The 18,313-nt window shown below is 45.0% G+C and overlaps 1 protein-coding gene across 1 annotated transcript; it reads right to left on the bottom strand.

The window, feature by feature from the left end:
- Positions 1–7,253: 7,253 nt before the first annotated feature.
- LOC138784137 (histamine H3 receptor-like) lies at positions 7,254–17,206 on the bottom strand. The gene is made up of 4 exons (XM_069959651.1): positions 17,008–17,206; positions 10,618–10,784; positions 8,153–8,713; positions 7,254–7,346 (listed from the first exon to the last, which is right to left on the bottom strand). Exons 1-4 carry the CDS (start codon positions 17,204–17,206, stop codon positions 7,254–7,256), a joined length of 1,020 nt encoding a protein of 339 aa, XP_069815752.1.
- Between the last annotated feature and the right edge of the window lie 1,107 nt (positions 17,207–18,313).

Genomic DNA, 18,313 nt, shown 5'->3' with positions numbered 1-18,313 from the left:
TCTGAGTGATCAGAAACGGTGAGACTTGTATACACCAGAAGAGGCACATTCAGGGCTAGCATACATCCTGTCATCCTCTAACACCACAGTCACATCTCTCACCTTTTATACCATCTCGATTACTATAGGAATCCCCACAGTCTATTGTAATTCACAGTGGATTATCTAGCCCTCGAGACTCAAGTCCACTGTATACATGGAGACTCCCGGTTGCTATCAACAGTGCAGGGGGGGCATCCACCATTGATAGTTAGCACGATCATCGGTTGCAGTTATTTAACCATTTAGATGCAGCTGTGAAAACTGACGGCGGCATTTAAATGGCCGGCCCTCCTATCATTACATAGTTGGTAAGACACATGTCCAAGTTGGACAAAAGTTTGAAAAAAGTCACATGTCCTTCTCTATTCCATTTTTAAAGTTGTATGATTTAATATTCTTTTTATATTTTAGATGTATTTGAGCAATATCACAAATGTAATTGTACAGATGTACATAGACTCACATACAGGTTCATATTTGGCAAGCCTATTAACTGTATTAATAAACTGAACATCCTAAAATTAAACATTGTTAAACATTTCATTTACACCATATGCATCTCTCTGTGTTTCATCATGTAATATGTGGACCTCTGTAGTTAAACATACTGTATGTTTAATCAAAACGTATTGTATTTAGATACTATAAGTATTTCTGTATTAAAGGAGAATTTTGGGCTGGGGTGATTTTTGGAAGAGTGCGGGGAGAGGGAGGATGAAAGAGGTAACATGCTCTCACCTCCCCCACTCCAGCGGTAATACTGGTATCCTGCAGCTCCGGTCCCTTTATCCTCAGCCGCTTCTGTGTCTGAGTTGGGACCCGGGACGTGATGTGTTAGGCCCACTCAGCCATTCAGCAGCTGAGTTGGGACCCTGCTATGGAAGCTGACTCACTGAGCGGGCCTGACACTTCACATCCCAGGTCCCCACTCAGACCAGGAAGTGCCAGGAAACTGGGCCTGCAGGATACCAGCATCAGCACTGGAGCGGGGGTTGAGAACATTTTACTTCTTTCTTCTTCCTCTTCCCTAGCACTCTGCTAAAAATCACCCCAGCCTGAAATTCTACTTTAAAGATTCACTGTCTTGTTAGCAAATTTTGTATAATTCAATATTGAATATACAGAAGATCCCCTCATCTGTGTGTATGACAGACATAATAATAATAATAATAAATTTCCTCCTTTGTTTCTAAAAGCCATAACCCTTTTATTTATGTAAGAGCTTGTTATTTAGTGAGATCAGTAGTACCATTGTTCAAATTATCTGTGCCTCTATGCCCCTAATAACCTGAGCCACCATGCTCCTAATAATCACCATTCCTCAATGATTTGCACTACTGTGCCCCTTAAAGGAGAACTCCGGTATTAAAAAATACAGATTCAACAAGGGATCCTGTTTACCTTTTCCCAAGTGTCATTTCCAGACCCAAATCACTGCAGCTTCAAAACGCTCCATTCTGCCTTCACTTTTCACTCTTTTAACTAGCATCCTCCTCTTCAGTTGTCTGAGAATGCATCCCACCCACTATCTGAATCCCCTCCCACTTTACAGGACACTGTAATGGAATGTATATGGGCTGGTGAATGATGTGGGGTAAGGAGGCGGCACCTTTTTCTCTGGAGGGAATTGTCATCCAGACTGTGAAACGGCCACTACTGGAGTGACGCTGCTCTGCCACGCCATGACACAAAATGGTGCCGCAGACTGGACTGCGGGTTGTGATGGTAGTTTTTATAATGGATGTACTAGACTTCCAGCGGTCAGAGTGGGGACTGAAAAAGCAATAAGGCCACAAAATTCTACTTTACATTACTAAGTTAGATAACTTTGTGTTGTGGACAGATTCCCATTCGATAAGTTGTAAATTTATGCCCTATGACTCTGCATTCTCGGTGATTATTTTCAATCTGCTGTGAGAATGTATCCTCATCCCACTTAACTAATCGTCTGCCAGTCTTTTAAACAAGATAACACATTACCTGCCCGCACTCCTGCCTGCTTCTCTGACTCCCGGGTCCCCGATGCCCCGCTCAGCCAATCAGTGTGTTGAGGCTGGACAGTGCACTTTTGCCTGAGCAGGATGCCAGTGACCCGGGTCACCTCTTGCCACTCCTACTTCTGATCTGCATGCTGTCCTAAATAACTCTTTACATTATTCACTCAGTTGAATGAGTGTAGGTTCTGTACATTTTAATCCTAGAGGTGGCCAGATGGGTCATCCTGGGCTGTGCAGGAAACCTTGGAACTATGGACTCCAGCCCTCGCTCCTGAAGCTCTGCGTTCATCAAGGCACGCTGTTCATTTCTCCAGGGTTTGGTTTTGACATACACAACTTGTTCTCTTCTCCATGTAGTTACACCGCATCTTCCCTTGTTGGGATTGCCTGTTTAAGATCCCCCTCAAGCTTAGTGTGAGTACCCATGGACACTAAGCTTGAGGGGGTATCTGCAACAGGCAATCCCAACAAGGGTGTTGTTACTTGGTGCCAGGATGGAGTTTGCACTTAACCTCAGCAGGACACTCTTAGAACCATGGCCTTGTCCTTCATGTCTGCCACCTGATTCTGGCACATGAAAGTCTGCTGAAACTGCTCCACCATCTAACAGACCATGTGATCTGTCTTTTTGCACCCAGTATACACAGCCCATATTCATCTTGCAGAATGTCCATACCCACTACCACATGGCCATCACACAACTATGCCCTTGGCCTGGAACATCTTTCCTGACAGTCTCACATCTATCCAGGCACCCCCACCCCTCCCTCCCAATGGAATTGGGAGATGATTAGATGCTATAAGGTTCACCCACAGTATTCCAGCCACCACTTCCCCACCCCCCACCGGGCTGTTTGAAAACAGGTCAGATAGAGCTGTCTAGACATTGTAGTAACCTGGGAACCCATGTCAATCAGGCAGGCAACTTATAATAGTTTATTAACCTGTGCCTGAACCACCAGGTGTTGCCTAATGATCTTTTCCCGGGACAATGGGCTGTCAAGGGACTTCCTGTCGCTTAACCCTCAACCACAGGAGCCCTTAGTTTAATGGTGGCTGAGCAGCAATGGAGTTCCTTGCCAGGTGTCCCAGCTCTCCTCATTTCTAACACTACCATTCCCTGTCCAATTTAAGCTGGCCACTCTTGTTAATGCATTGGAACAATCTTTTCTTTCAGCTTTCAAATAGAGTCATGTAAGCCCTTTATGAACTCCAGGAAGAGATTGACTGGAGCCTCTTCCACTGGGGCTCATCCTGACTGACTTAACCCCTTGCACAGCTAGGCAGATGGTTTCTTTCTCACCCCTTCCAAGGTCTGTGGTCTCCTGCACCACATCCTGGAGTGAGGTATCATTCTCTTGGCGAACATTGTTTTTTAAAGCCTGACAGGTGCCATGACTCCTCCGTTTACATTGGGCACTGCCAAACATCTCTCTCTATCCTGCTTCAAGGATCCTGTACCACCACAGAAAAGTGTTTCACAGCTTCACTCTCTTGCTGTACCTATGTGTAAAACTTTTTGAAAGCTGCCATACTGAATTAAGGGGAAGTTTTCCATATCAAAGACGACCAGAATAGTTTTAAAAATCAATTGCTGCAATCAGATTTGCAATATCTCATGTGGTTCAACGGTTATCAACTAAGTTCTAATGCAGGTTCCTAACTATTGGATCCAATATATTCAGTTCTGTGTTCAGCACCATGGACAGCACATCAAATAGCTGTGCATCATAGGGAACATTCTTGGTTGTTGTTGCAAATTTCTGTGTTGATTACTTAAAGGGGTAGTGCGGTGCTTGACATTTATTCACTAAATAACACACATTACAAAGTTATACAACTTTCTAATGTTTGTTATTTAAGTGAATGGCCCCCTTCTCCCTACCCCCGGAAGTGTGGTGCATTATACTCACCACATTACGGTGGCCGAGCAGCTGATGACGCGCCAGAGGGGGGCCAACATGAGGGAAGACTGGAGCGGTCCGGCCGGTATCCTAAAGATTACGTCATTGTCCCAAGATGGCAGCCAGGGGTCGACAGTAATGCAGTGAGTATAATGCACCACCGTTCCGGGGGTGGGGGGAACACGGGGAAGGGGGCCATTCACTTACATAAAACACATTACAAAGTAGAAGCACGTCCTTACGTGCGAAACAGCTGTCATGTGTTAACCCTTAGGGGACACAGCCAGTTTTCATTTTTGCGCTTTCGTTTTTTCCTCCTCGTGTATATAAGGCCATAGCGCCTGCATTTTTCCACCTAGAGACCCAAATGAGCCCTTATTTTTTGCGCAACTAATTGTACTTTGCTATGGCAGATGTAATTTTTGCCTAAAATGTGCCGGGAAACCAGAAAAAAATTGTATGTGTGGTGAAATTGAAAAAAAATATTTTTTATTTGGGGGGGGGGGGGTTGTTTTTACTCCATTCGCCCTAGGGTAAAACTGACTTGTTATATATGTTCCTTAAGTTGTTACGATTACAACGATATGTAACATGTATAACTTTTATTTGATTTGATGGCTTGTAATAAATTAAAACTTTTTAAAGAAAATATATGTTCCTTAAAATCGCTTAATTCCAAGGCTTATAGCGCTTTTATCCTTTGGTCTATGGGTCTGTGTAAGGTGTCATTTTTTGTGCCATGATGTGATCTTTCTATCGGTACCTTGATTGCGCATATCCGACTTTTTGATCACTTTTTATTACAATTATTCTGGATTTGATGCGATTTTTCTTTTACTTTACACATATACTAGAAGCCCCCCTGGGGGACTTCTAGTATATGCACTCTGATCTCTCATAGAGATCCATGCAGTATAGTTATACTGCATGAATCCATGAGATCAGTGTTCTATTGCTTTTGGCTGCTGCAGCCGAAAGCAATAGAATGCTGAGCCGGGATCAGCGCCATTACGGCGCAGACCCCGGCCCGGGATGGATGCGGGGATCGCCCCCCCCCCCCCCCGCAATCGCGCCGCGGGGGGGGGGGGGGCGATCCCCCCACTAGACAACCAGGTATTGAGATGAGCAAGTATTTAGAAGCAGCTGTCAACCGTGCCCGCTAATAGCCGCGATCCCGGGCTACATGCGGCACCCGGGATCGCGGCCGCACGACCCCCCTCTGAACTCCCATAGCGGCACGAGGACGTTCAGTAACGTCCTGGTGCAGCTATGGGTTAACAGTCATCAGAGCCTGGCGTCCCGTGTTCCTGCTGTACTCTGCATGGATGTTTTAATGAAGATTTAATAAAGATTATTATTTTAAACGGTGAGTGCCCCCATTTACAAACCTCTTTAATAATATTGTTGTAACCCTACATTTATTCCGTGGGTGAGCACCTCCGTGTGTGTATTTACACATATACCTTTTACTCCCTCTGCTACCATGTTTCCATGGCCTCATACTTGATAGTGTCAGACTACTGTCTCTCATTGGAGACATTACAAAGTTGTATAACTTTGTAATATGTGTTATTTAGTGAACAAATGTCGAACACCGCACTACCCCTTTAAACCACAATAGGTATTGCAAATCTGATTGTGACAGCTGCTTCTAAAACTGGTCTTCTTTGCTACATTCCACCACTTTTCCATTGGAAAAACATACCCTAGATCCAATCTGGCAGCTCTGAAGATGGTGGCTATGTTCTAGACATGGTCTAAAAGATAGGCCTCCTCACTCAGTGTTTGCTGGGGGTATTCAGATGTCATTGCCCCTTTTGTTTATGCATGGCCAAACAACTGGACCAATCTGCATTTTGGAGTATTTAAGACCAGGTTTCAGCTGTCTAGGACCTACTGGGATATTTGCAAAACCTATGCTCTCTCACAGATTCTCTGGCTCCTAAGTCACTTATGCCTTACCCATGGTGAAGTGTTGTCCTACCTGTGGCCCTCCAGCTGGTGCAAAACTACCACACACATCATGTGTGGACAGACTTTATGTTGTCTTTATGTTGCAATGACATTATGAGATGCAGGGTTTGTCTCACAGGCTGCAGTCACGTTATTAGAGGTGCAGGGTTTGTCTCACAGGCTGCAGTCACGTTATTAGAGGTGCAGGGTTTGTCTCACAGGCTGCAGTCACGTTATTAGAGGTGCAGGGTTTGTCTCACAGGCTGCAGTCACGTTATTAGAGGTGCAGGGTTTGTCTCACAGGCTGCAGTCACGTTATTAGAGGTGCAGGGTTTGTCTCACAGGCTGCAGTCACGTTATTAGAGGTGCAGGGTTTGTCTCACAGGCTGCAGTCACGTTATTAGAGGTGCAGGGTTTGTCTCACAGGCTGCAGTCACGTTATTAGAGGTGCAGGGTTTGTCTCACAGGCTGCAGTCACACCTGATGAGCTTAGTCTGTCTCATAAGCTTCAGTCAGGGTTTTTCTTACAGGCTTTAGTCTGTCTCATAGCCTGCAGTCGCATTATTAGAGGTGCAGGGTCTGTCTCACTATCTTAAGTAACATCCCTGTAGGTGTGCAGTCTGTCCCACAGGCTGCAGTACCATATTTTTTACACACAATGATCTCTGTACTGATGTTTTGTTGTTTGACTAAACAGCTATGTGGGGGACATAAGATCCCTTTTGATGATGTCTTTCCTGTCATATTCTTCTTCAGTCCGTTCTCCTCATATTCAGAGCTTTAGAGAGAGGTACATCTAGTGTGGCCCTTTCCAGGCACCATGCTTCTTTTCTTTTGATAATTGTTTTCTCTTCTCAGAAAACAAATGAAGAGGGTGTATATCTCCCCTTCGTTCCTAGGGAAATCACTATAGTAGGGATATCGCTTAGATAAGAAAACTTAGAAAACATTTTTGTATTTTGTATTTAAAAAGTTTGATGGCTACATATCAGTAACAAAGTTTTAACCAAACGCATACACAAAGAGGAAACAGTTAAAGCAAATGTCCCACTTAGACTAGTGTGCCCCCATTGTAAATGATTCTGACGGAGGCATGTCACAGAGGGGAGGGCATATTGGGTAACAACCCAATTTACATATCAGAAACTGGAGCAGATGGCAGGAACCCAGCAGTGTGCCACCGGAATGTATGCGCCAGTGCCAACAAGGTAGTATAAAAAAATATTTCACCAATCTAAGTGGTACATTCGCTTTCAATAAAACCAGTGCAAATCTGCTAATTTCTTATATTACATATGTAGACAGAAGGTTATCAGTTATTACTTCTTATGATTTTAGCAGAAAATGCAAGTAACATTTAAAAGGAACTTGTCACTAGGTTCATGTTGCCGAAATCACGGTCGTATGAAACTCTGACAATGATGTATGATTCAATCTGTATGGCTGTAATCTAAATGGGAGTAATAATAGTTGTATCTTTGCCTAGAAAATGGGCTAAAAGTCATCAGGGCAGTCTGTCATCATTGATTGACAGATTGCTCCCTGTCAAATATGTCAGTCAGGGCCAAGGACTGCCCCTATGACCTAAAGTCCCACACCTGGGAAAGCATTACAATTATGTTTAGTCTGAAACTATACAGCAACTCAGAAATCATAGATTGTTGTGATAGGGAGGCCTGTCAATGTTTTATGCTGCTTGTGGTTCAGGCAGAGTGAAACTAGTGACAGGTTCCCTTTAAGGTGTCACTGTTTTTCTTGACTTCATACTTCTATGTATGCAGTAGGCCCATAGACATCCCAGCAGCACACTGTTCACAATTCATCAGAAGTCAAATACGTGTTTATGTTAAGAAAAAGAATGCATCCTTTTTTTAACTAATAAAGAAAGAAAACACAAGAAATAATTTATTTTCTGAGGAGTTTTTCTCCTGTAGAAGCATTGCATATGTCCATAATACTGTGTCATACTGAGGCACTATATGGTAGTGTAGTGGTGGGGCTCGTGTACATGGCTCTGCTGTGTATAAGGCTTTACTGTACAGTTTTCCACAAACACATGTGTATAAAGACTTTCAAAAAAGCACTCCTGAATTGTTTGTGGCACAGGGGATAAAGGACTGGGTTGATTGCTGAATTGATCCAAAGAAGCCAAAAAGTGATGTCATACCAAAGGGAGTCAATGCAATAGCCATGACAGGTAGCACGGATACTCATGAGAAATGTATAGGGGGCCCAACAGATGCCAAAAACACAGACTAAAATTGCTAGAGATTTAGCCACCTTCTTGTCCCTGGAGAGTTTTATGATATGTATCTCCGCACTTTGTTTACTTCCATTTTCGGTACTTGATAAGTTGGCTTGACTTCCCAGTTGTTGCCGATTAGTATAAAATGGGAAATTCCACCTTCTCTTTATGGGGGGCTTAGTGTCCTGTTGTCCATCTGACTGTCCATTAGACAGAGTGACATTAGTTGCTATGATATATGAAATTGCACTGTCCTCCTTCTTTCCTGCTGATTGAGACGCCAAGGATTGTCTTTTCCTCCTGCTACGTTTATTAATGTTCCAATAGATGCTCAGATTGAAGAATGTAATACTAATAAATGGGAGGCCAAAACCAATGGATGAAGCAACCAGAAGGAAGTACCACGTATAATGAAATTCAGCAATGCAGAGGTCATCGGGAAAGTTAGAGTAACCCACAATGCTTTCCCATAAAAGAATGGCTGGGCTGTATAAGAGGAATGATAATATCCAGACAATGAGCATCTTGAGAACAGTCTGGCTGTGCCTGTTCTGTAAGGAACGATATAATACCTGACAAAGGCAACAAATTATTCAGACTGATTAGGCTTTACAAAAAAAGTTTTTACATTTGGATTCATATTCATTCTCTATCTCACCGCTTTCTCTATGAGGTTAGCTGTTGGTTTGGCGGATAGCCACACCAATATATTACATGAAGAAAACCAAACAAAAGTCTGCAAGTTCCCACAATTGTTTGATAAATAGGTTCCTGTGACACTTGCAGGCGGGTAGACGCATGACCCATGAAAGGAGAAGTTCGGTTAAAACAAAAAGTCTGGTGTCTGCATAGGGGTGTGGAAACATAAGAAAAAATCTATACTTACCTGTCCCCGTGCCCCCACAACGAGGCATCAACAACTCACTCTCATCCTCTGGGTTTTTCCTGGGTTCTGATGTCTTCACCACACTTTGGGAAGGGCCAGCTTAGCCAGTCAGTGACTGCAGCAATGTTCTGCCCCAGTCACTGACTGACTGAACGGGAAGACCTGAGGCGGGTCGTGACGTTGGAAGAGCGGGAGCCGCAGGACGTTCGCAGGACTCTGTGAGCAGTGATGCAGAGCTGTGGGGGCACAAATTCTTTAATATGTTCCCGTACTCCCCTGCCTGCAATGTATTTTCCATTTTGACTGGACTTCTGATTTTGATTTGATACAGCTGCTATTTATTTTATAGCCTATCAGCAAACACAGTGCTCTTATGGCTAATAGGGTTCTGGAGCTATCCTATGTTAACTTTATACAGGGCAAATTATTATTTTTATTATAAGAATTATTATTTAATGGATCCATCATTAAAGGAGAAGTCCGGTGAAAATTTTTATTAAAGTATTGTATTGCCCCTCAAAAGTTATACAAATTACCAATATTCACTTATTACGGGAAATGCACATAAAGTGCTTTTTCCCTGCACTTACTACTGCATCAAGGCTTCACTTCCTGGATAAAATGGTGATGTCACGACCCGACTCCCAGAGTTTTCTTCATGTAATGGGCTGTGGCTGCTGGAGAGGATAATATCAGGATGATGCTAAAAATAGCCTAGGCAGAGGGGCTGGATGGCAGGCAATTAGTCAAAACAACCATCCTACTTCTTTCAGTCTAATCATGTGCCTTTCCTTAAAGAAGTCATCCATCGATTTTTTTAAAATTTGGCAGCCAGCAGGGGGGAAAATAATAAAGAATCACTACTTAGCTCTCTCCCATTGCATCGGCAACACTGGCTAGTCGCTCCAGGACCCCCATCGGGCTATGGGATCTCCTTTGGCTGGAACATCACATTCCGGTTGATTGACTACCCGCTCAGCCAGTCAATGATTGGGACAGGACACTGCTGCAGTCATTGATTGGCTGATGGGGCAATCCATCAGTCAGGTTGGGTATTTTCGCCCGAGTTGTGATGACATCAGAATTTAAAGCAAAATGCCTTCCAACAAGAGTCCTGAAGCCTATGATGAGGCGATTCGAGGGCATGGGGAGAAGTAAGTAGCGATTGTTTATTATGTTCCTCCCTGCCCCTGCTGGCTGACACATTTTAAAAACCACCAGAATTCTCCTTTAAAGATTGGGCAAAATGTCTTTGAGTGCAACATAGAGATTTGTGTAGCAGTCAACAATCTCTGACAATGCCTAAAAGTAGCCTCTGAGAGCCCTTTTATAGGAGCAGCAGGAGAAGCACATTTACGCCCTCTTGTGGCAGGAGCCAGCGTCTAATTAAACCACACCTGTAATCATTTACATATCTGCCATAACTGCATGCTGAATTTTGCAGTAATCTAACATATCTATCTGGGAACATTATGTTGTTTTGTCAGTGAGTGGATTACTCATGAGTTAATATACTCAAACAGACCTTTAATAATAAAAAAAAAATAAAAAAAAATCCAAGAAAACAAAATGGACATATGTAATACTTACAGCCATCGTGACACAAAGGAATCTGTCGTAACTTATTAAAGCAACATTAAATGCTGATGCTGTGCACATGGTATAGTCAACAACCAGCCATAATTTACACAAGAATTTTCCAAACAACCATTTTCCTGTTAGCATATATGGAATATACAAAGGAATGGCAACCGCCCCTGATAGCAAAGAAGATGCAGATTATTACTAATAATAAAGAATAAATATGCAAACGGTTAAAATTGCCTCTCAAATCCTTATAGAAAACCTCTCCTAATCTGGACAGTTCCTGTCACGGACAGAGGTGGCAGCAGAGAGCACTGTGTGTTACGGCCGCGGCGGCGTCCCGCGTTCCGGGCCGCCGCCGCGACCGCTGCCTGCCCTATGCAGCAGCCGGTGTCCATAGTCGGGGACCCGGCGCTGCTGTCACCTCGGCCCCGGGGGGCGCCTCACCTCTCCACGCTCCTGTCTCCCGCTGTGCCGGCCGGCGCGCGCGTCCCCGCCTCCTAGGGCGCGCGCGCGCCGGCTGTCTCAGATTTAAAGGGGCAGTGCGCTCCTAATTGGTAGTTGCACCCAATCACTCCCCTATAAATCCCAGCATGCCCTGTCCTTAGTGTTGGAGCCTCTACATGCTTCCCATAGCGTTTGGCCCAGCCCCCTGTTGTTCCTGTGTCCTGTCCGTTACCTGGTCCCAAGTCCCTGTTCCTGAGTCCTGTCCGTTACCTGGTCCCAAGTCCCTGTTCCTGGTTCCTGTTTCCCTGTCACTCCACCTGTTCCCGTGTCCAGCCTGTCACGTGCGCTCTCACCTGCAGACCATTGCCTGTGCCATCTCCTGCCACGCCTCGCCTGCCGTCACCAGCAACCAAGCCAGGGGTAGCGACCTGGGGGTCGCCTGCCGCAGCAAGTCCATCCCGCCTTGCGGCGGGCTCTGGTGAAAACCAGCGGCCCCTTAGACTCCGCTCCCTGGTGAGGTTTGTGCCATCGCTGGTGCCGGTCCAGTGGATCCACTACTCCAGGCGTTACAGTAGGCTCCAACCATGGATCCCGGCGAGGTGCCAGATCTCCGTGACGTCGCCAGAGTGGTCGCGCAACAGGCTCAACAAATCCAGAAACAGTCACAGCAGATCCAGCAACTCACTGCCGCCTTACAGCAGCAGACTACTGCCCAGCGCACACCATCTCCTGACGCTGCTTCTTCACTCCGACTGGCTCTCCCAAGCAAGTACTCTGGGGACTCTAAGTTGTGCAGAGGATTCCTGACTCAGTGCACCATGCACATTGAACTTTTGAGTAGTCAGTTTTCCACCGAGCGCTCTAAAGTGGCTTTCATCATCAGCCTATTAGAGGGTAGAGCCCTGGCCTGGGCCACGCCACTGTGGGACCGTGATGATCCTGTTGCTGCCAATCTCCGGGCCTTCCTATTCGAGTTTCGCTCCGTCTTTGAGGAACCTGCCCGTGCTTCTTCGGCCGAGACTGCTCTCCTCAACCTCTCTCAAGGCAGCTCCTCTGTCGGTGACTACGCCATCCAGTTCCGCACCCTGGCAGCTGAATTGGACTGGAACGAGGCCGCCCTGTTGGCCACCTTCAAGAAGGGCCTGTCTAGTCGAGTGAGAGACGTGCTCGCTGCCCGAGACCTGCCTACCTCCCTGAACGAACTCATTTTACTGGCCACCCGAGTTGATACTCGTTTTTCGGAGAGGGAGGAGGAGGTTCGGCATGAACATTTACTAACCCATTCCCGTCGCCACCCCCAGCTGGCGCCGGTTTTCCAGAATCCTGACCTTTCGATGTCCCAGCCCTCTCCTGAGATTCCTATGCAGGTGGAACGGGCTCACCTGACGCCTGATGAAAGAATCCGGCGCCTGGAGCAGAATCTCTGTCTCTATTGCGGTGGTTCCGATCACTTCCGGCTGGGATGTTCCCTACGTCCCCAAACATCCGGAGGACGCTCGCACCTAGGTCCGGTGGGACAGGTGTCCCTAGGTGCGAATGCCACCATTCCAAGTCTGTCTATGCCTGTTTCCATCCGGACTCCCTCAGGACAAAATCATCAGACTACTGCCTTCCTCGATTCTGGCTCAGCAGGCAGTTTTATTGCGGCAACATTGGTCCAAAGATGGCGGCTACCCGTGACCCGACTAGCCAGGCCCCTGACTATCTCCTCGGTCACGGGCGAAATTCTTACCGACCGTGTGTACTACCAGACCGCATCTTTAGTCCTCCAGGTGGGTCCTTCACATCAAGAAGAGATATCCTTCTACGTCCTGCCCCATGCTTCCCCCGCGGTCCTCCTGGGACTCCCGTGGCTACAAGAACATGCCCCTCAGCTGGACTGGAGAACCGGGGAGATTCTCAGTTGGGGTCAGGACTGTTCCCACCAGTGTCTCAAGTCACCTCAGACCAAGTGTATTATGTCATTTCCTGTCCCGGCCAAGCCTCTATCCGGCCTACCGGCAGAAGACCAAGACTCGGCGGATGCCTTCTCTGCCGAGGTGTACCCTCTCCCCGTACCCAAGACTAAGGTCGTGTCCTCTCGCCACCGGAAGAACTTACAGAAGGTCCCTTGCCACGTTATACCGCCTGATCGCCTAGTACCAGTCGTCACCTCCACTCTTCAGAGAGTACCCCCCGGAAAGACTCATGTTCACCCTGCGCTTCGAAGAGGTATTTTGAACTGGGGACATTCCTCGTTGGAGGCCGGGCACCCGGGAGTCCGTAAGACCGGCCAACGGATCTCTCGCCACTACTGGTGGCCCAGCCTATCCCAAGATGTCAAAGACTTTGTGGCTTCCTGTACCATTTGCAGGCAAGAAAGAGGGGGAGGCCAAAGGGGGGGGGTACTGTTACGGCCGCGGCGGCGCCCCGCGTCCCGGGCCGCCGCCGCGACCGCTGCCTGCCCTATGCAGCAGCCGGTGTCCATAGTCGGGGACCCGGCGCTGCTGTCACCTCGGCCCCGGGGGGCGCCTCACCTCTCCACGCTCCTGTCTCCCGCTGGGCCGGCCGGCGCGCGCGGCCCCGCCTCCTCGGGCGCGCGCGCGCCGGCTGTCTCAGATTTAAAGGGGCAGTGCGCTCCTAATTGGTAGTTGCACCCAATCACTCCCCTATAAATCCCAGCATGCCCTGTCCTTAGTGTTGGAGCCTCTACATGCTTCCCATAGCGTTTGGCCCAGCCCCCTGTTGTTCCTGTGTCCTGTCCGTTACCTGGTCCCAAGTCCCTGTTCCTGAGTCCTGTCCGTTACCTGGTCCCAAGTCCCTGTTCCTGGTTCCTGTTTCCCTGTCACTCCACCTGTTCCCGTGTCCAGCCTGTCACGTGCGCTCTCACCTGCAGACCATTGCCTGTGCCATCTCCTGCCACGCCTCGCCTGCCGTCACCAGCAACCAAGCCAGGGGTAGCGACCTGGGGGTCGCCTGCCGCAGCAAGTCCATCCCGCCTTGCGGCGGGCTCTGGTGAAAACCAGCGGCCCCTTAGACTCCGCTCCCTGGTGAGGTTTGTGCCATCGCTGGTGCCGGTCCAGTGGATCCACTACTCCAGGCGTTACACTGTGTCAGACTGAATAGAATATACCACTTCCTGCAGTACATACAGCAGCTGATAAGTACTGGAGTTGTGGATTTGAAAAAAAAATTTTTCCAAATAAAAGTAATTTACAAATCTATATAACCTAATGGCACCAGTTGATTTGAAAACAATTAGTTTTGCTTTGAAATGTGTCCATTATACAGATTAGATGGCAGCATTTCATCCAGGCGACCTGGATGAAATGCATCAGATGCTACCTAATTCCGTTAACATAAACACACATTAGCTAACCAATTGACTCTTGCTGATTTCCCTTAGTAATAGACTTCAAGCTAAGTGACACATACAGAAATATATTTATATTTGTACATTTGTTAGATAATGTGTGTTTAGACTAACAGAATCAGCTAGCAGCTTGTCACAGATCTTATGATGGCTCATGATATTTTAATAAATGTTCTTACTGTTAAGATATATTCTGTAAGGCCGATATGTGTCAGATACTATGTAATCTGTACACTGGGCATTTTTTAATGAGAAGACGCCTATAAAGGAGAATTGTTTTTATGTGGATTCCTTGTTGCTGGATTTTCTGCTTTGAACTCTGCTGAAGGCTATGTTCACACATAGTATTTCCAGCAGGCTTTTGATCAGTATTTTTTCAACCAAAACCAGGAGTGGGTTGAAAACACAGAAACTGGGAAAATCTTTCCATTATATTTTTGCCCTGTCAGTTCCACTCCTGATTTTTTTATATAAATACTAATGTGTGAACATAGCCTATGACTGTGATGTGACTCCCTTGGCCTCCTTGTACAGGACTCCAAATCCAGCAGATGGCTGGCTAAATTCACTGGGTCTAAGAACTCTACCCATTACAAAACAACCTGTACTAATATCAGCCAGATACAGTGTATGTGCTTACACAGCTACATACAAATATATGCATCTAGCGGTTGCTCTTGTTTATCTAGGTCCATGGCAGACAGTAAGAATATGTATATATGTGACATCACATTTGTTGCATAAGTTTCTAGGTCCTAAAAATTCATTCCATTCCATCCTTTACTAGGCCTCGATACCAGCCATAGTAAGGCCTCCAACCCGCCTTGGGCAGACTTTGCCAACAGAGCAGTGTTTTAACACATCAGCACTATACAATAGCATAGCATTGATCAGTATAAGCAATCTAAAGAGTACTTTTAATAGTACCTCAGAGAAACTTAAAGGGAACCTGTCACCCAGCATTTTCGGCGCAGAGCCCGCCCGACCCCCCGGTGGAGCCCCGGATACTTACCCTTTGCTGGAAGTCCCCCTCCTGAACCTGGTCCCGGGATGGAGATATCGCGCACACCAGAGATCAGTCCGATGCCCATAGAGAATGACGGCTCCAGTTATTCTCTATGGGCATCGGACTCATCTCAGGTAATTAGCATACAGCGCACGCTCACTTTCGGGCGCTGATATCTCCGCCCGGGGACCGGATCCAGGAGCGGGACTTTCAGCAAAGGGTAAGTATCCAGGGCTCCATCGGGGAGTCGGGCGGGCTCTGCGCCGAAATGCCGGGTGACAGGTCCTCTTTAAAGAAAAAAAAATGTAAAAAAAAATTAATACAAATTAATAAAATAAAAGTTCAAATTACCTTTTTTCAAATTAATGTAAATATTAAATGTAAACAAATAAAATATATATATAAAAAAAAACATTTGGTATTTTGAAATAAAAAATATCTTTATTTTTTAAAGTAGTAAAATAAAAGTTATATAAACTGGGTATCATTGTAATCATATTGACCCAGAGAATACTGATAATGTAATTTTCACCGTAAAGTTCACTGTGTAAAGATGAAGGGGCACATTTATCATCTGTGCAATTTTTTTGCTTGCATTTTTTTTTTTTTGTGCGGTGCAAAAACACACAGGCCTTAATGAATCATGCACATTTTTCTTTGTGCAAACTTGACTAAAAAACTATGCCAGGGTATGTTTGGAGTACTGCTGTGCAATTTTTTTGCACAAAAACTAGAAAAAGCACATGAAAAATCTGGCTAATAAAGTTGCTAACATAAAACTATGCCCCTTCTAAGTGGAAAAAAAAGACACAGCCAACATAAACTGCTCAAGAATGGCACAAATGCTTTGACAAATGTTGCTTAAAATTTTACGTTGTGCCCAAAACCATCAAATTAGCCAAAATTATGGTGCAAGGAGAATGATAAATGTGCCCCCAAAACCTTCAAAAGTTGTAAAAAAAAGTTTTAAAACATATTTTTTTTCTGTTTTAGGCTGGAATCACACTACGTATATTTCAGTCAGTATTGTGGTCCTCATATTGCAACCAAAACCAGGAGTGGATTGAAAACACAGAAAGGCTCTGTTCACACAATGTTGAAATTGAGTGGATGGCCACCATATAACAGTAAATAACGGCCATTATTTCAATACAACAGCCGTTGTTCTAAAATAACAGCAAATATTAGCCATCCACTCAATTTCACCATTGTGTGAACAGATCCTTTCTGTGTTTTTAATCCACTCCTGGTTTTGGTTGCAATATGAGGACCACAATACTGACTGAAATATACGTAGTGTGAACGCTGCCTTACGGTATATTTTGTGGCTTTTAGAAGGTAAGGGGAAAAAAAATATTAAACCATAAAAGAAACGCATTCTAACATTCTTTCATTTTTCTACCATAGTATGATAAAAACCTTGTACACATACCTTTACCTTTCCACTTTGCTCAGGCAAATATTCCTGTACTGTATTGTAACTTTATTAGTTGTGTTAATCTACTGTGATGAAACATTTTATAAAATGTTATTTAAAAGAAAGAAAAGAAAATGAAAATTGTTTGCGTCAATAAAGTGGAGACAGACTTACCCAATAAGAAATCACAGATGGCCAGATTCAGCAGAAAGAAGTTGCTCTGAGTTCTGAGTCTCTTGTCTAAAATAAAGGCTAACATTACCAGAATATTACCGAGGACGGTGATAACAATAAGCAGAGATATAAGCACAGTTATAACGGCTACAGAGATACTTTCTGTATACGGCTGCTCTAAGCTGGCAGTGGTGTTCATGGCCGAGGCATCTATTCCTGTGTTATTGCTTAGGGTAATGGCAGACATACAGGAAACAGTAGTTGATGTATAGATTAATATTATCAATGTTAAGTTTTCACTATTCTTATAGTGATATTAATTTTAATAAATGTGAATAATAGTATTGGATAAATTCAATATGCACAGATACAGCTATGTCTCCATCCCTTACATTTCGTAGGCTCAGACAGGAAGTGAGGTATATAAATCATATGTGCCACATGTGCCCAATGTACAGGATTAGGGCACACGCACTGCGGAGACCATCTCTATATGAAGATCTCTCTCCTGGGACTTGGCAAACTGTACATGTCAGTCCCAAAGCAATTTATCATCATTTTATTTATGGAGCTCAACATTTGGGAATAATCTGCTTTTCACCAGCTGTTGTCTTTTACTGTTAAATGATGAAAACTTAATTTCCTATGTAAGTGGAATTACTCTGTCTGCCTAAGTAACATGCTACTATTTTATCGGAGTTATGTAGATTCCTATAGCTTTTAGTTTTGAAACGCATACAAAAAGATTATGTATTTATAGTGTCTTTATTTTGTAAGCTTTTGCAAAGCCATTCTTTTCTGAAACTCTCTACGTCTTATAAAGCTCCTGTGGATAACATGCCAGAAAATAAGCCATATCTAGAGCATGCTGTGCTATGAACCAAGTGCATCTAGGTCCCAGATTCCCCCCCCCCCCCCAAAGAAACAAAAACAAACAACAACAAACCCCAAAACCATGTGTTCATAGACACGGTCATTCATAGACATTAAAGTAGCATCTGAAAACCTAAGGCCCTATTATACAAAGCAATAATCTGCCAAATCAGCAGATTATCACTCCATGTAATAATGACAACGATCAGCCAAAGAGACGATCATCAGCTGATTGTTGTCTTTCAGCATCTTGAAAAATGATCGCCTGTTGATTGCGCATGGCTACGTGTAATAGCATACACCGCTGACAGATGATGACACTATAAGGAAAATAATAACGTTTATACTCTCATGTCCAGCCTCCTCTGGTGTCCTGCAGCCGTTACCCTCTGTTTCCCACTCCCCTCCGCTGCCTTTGACACTTCTGGCCCCA

The sequence above is a fragment of the Dendropsophus ebraccatus genome, chromosome 2 (genome assembly GCF_027789765.1).
Source record: "Dendropsophus ebraccatus isolate aDenEbr1 chromosome 2, aDenEbr1.pat, whole genome shotgun sequence".
In the NCBI taxonomy this organism is placed as follows: Eukaryota; Metazoa; Chordata; class Amphibia; order Anura; family Hylidae; genus Dendropsophus; species Dendropsophus ebraccatus.
This window is presented reverse-complemented; position numbering and strand designations above follow the sequence as displayed.

Bases quoted from the DNA above. Each gene is read 5' to 3' on its own strand.
- LOC138784137 (XM_069959651.1), bottom strand. From the start codon at position 17,206: ATGAACACCACTGCCAGCTTAGAGCAGCCGTATACAGAAAGTATCTCT. The intron at 10,785-17,007 runs GTAAGTCTGTCT...CTTTGCTATCAG, and splicing joins CATCTGTGATTTCTTATTGG to GGGCGGTTGCCATTCCTTTG. The intron at 7,347-8,152 runs GTCTGTGTTTTT...ACTCCCATTTAG, and splicing joins CTAAATCTCTAGCAATTTTA to ATTACAGCCATACAGATTGA.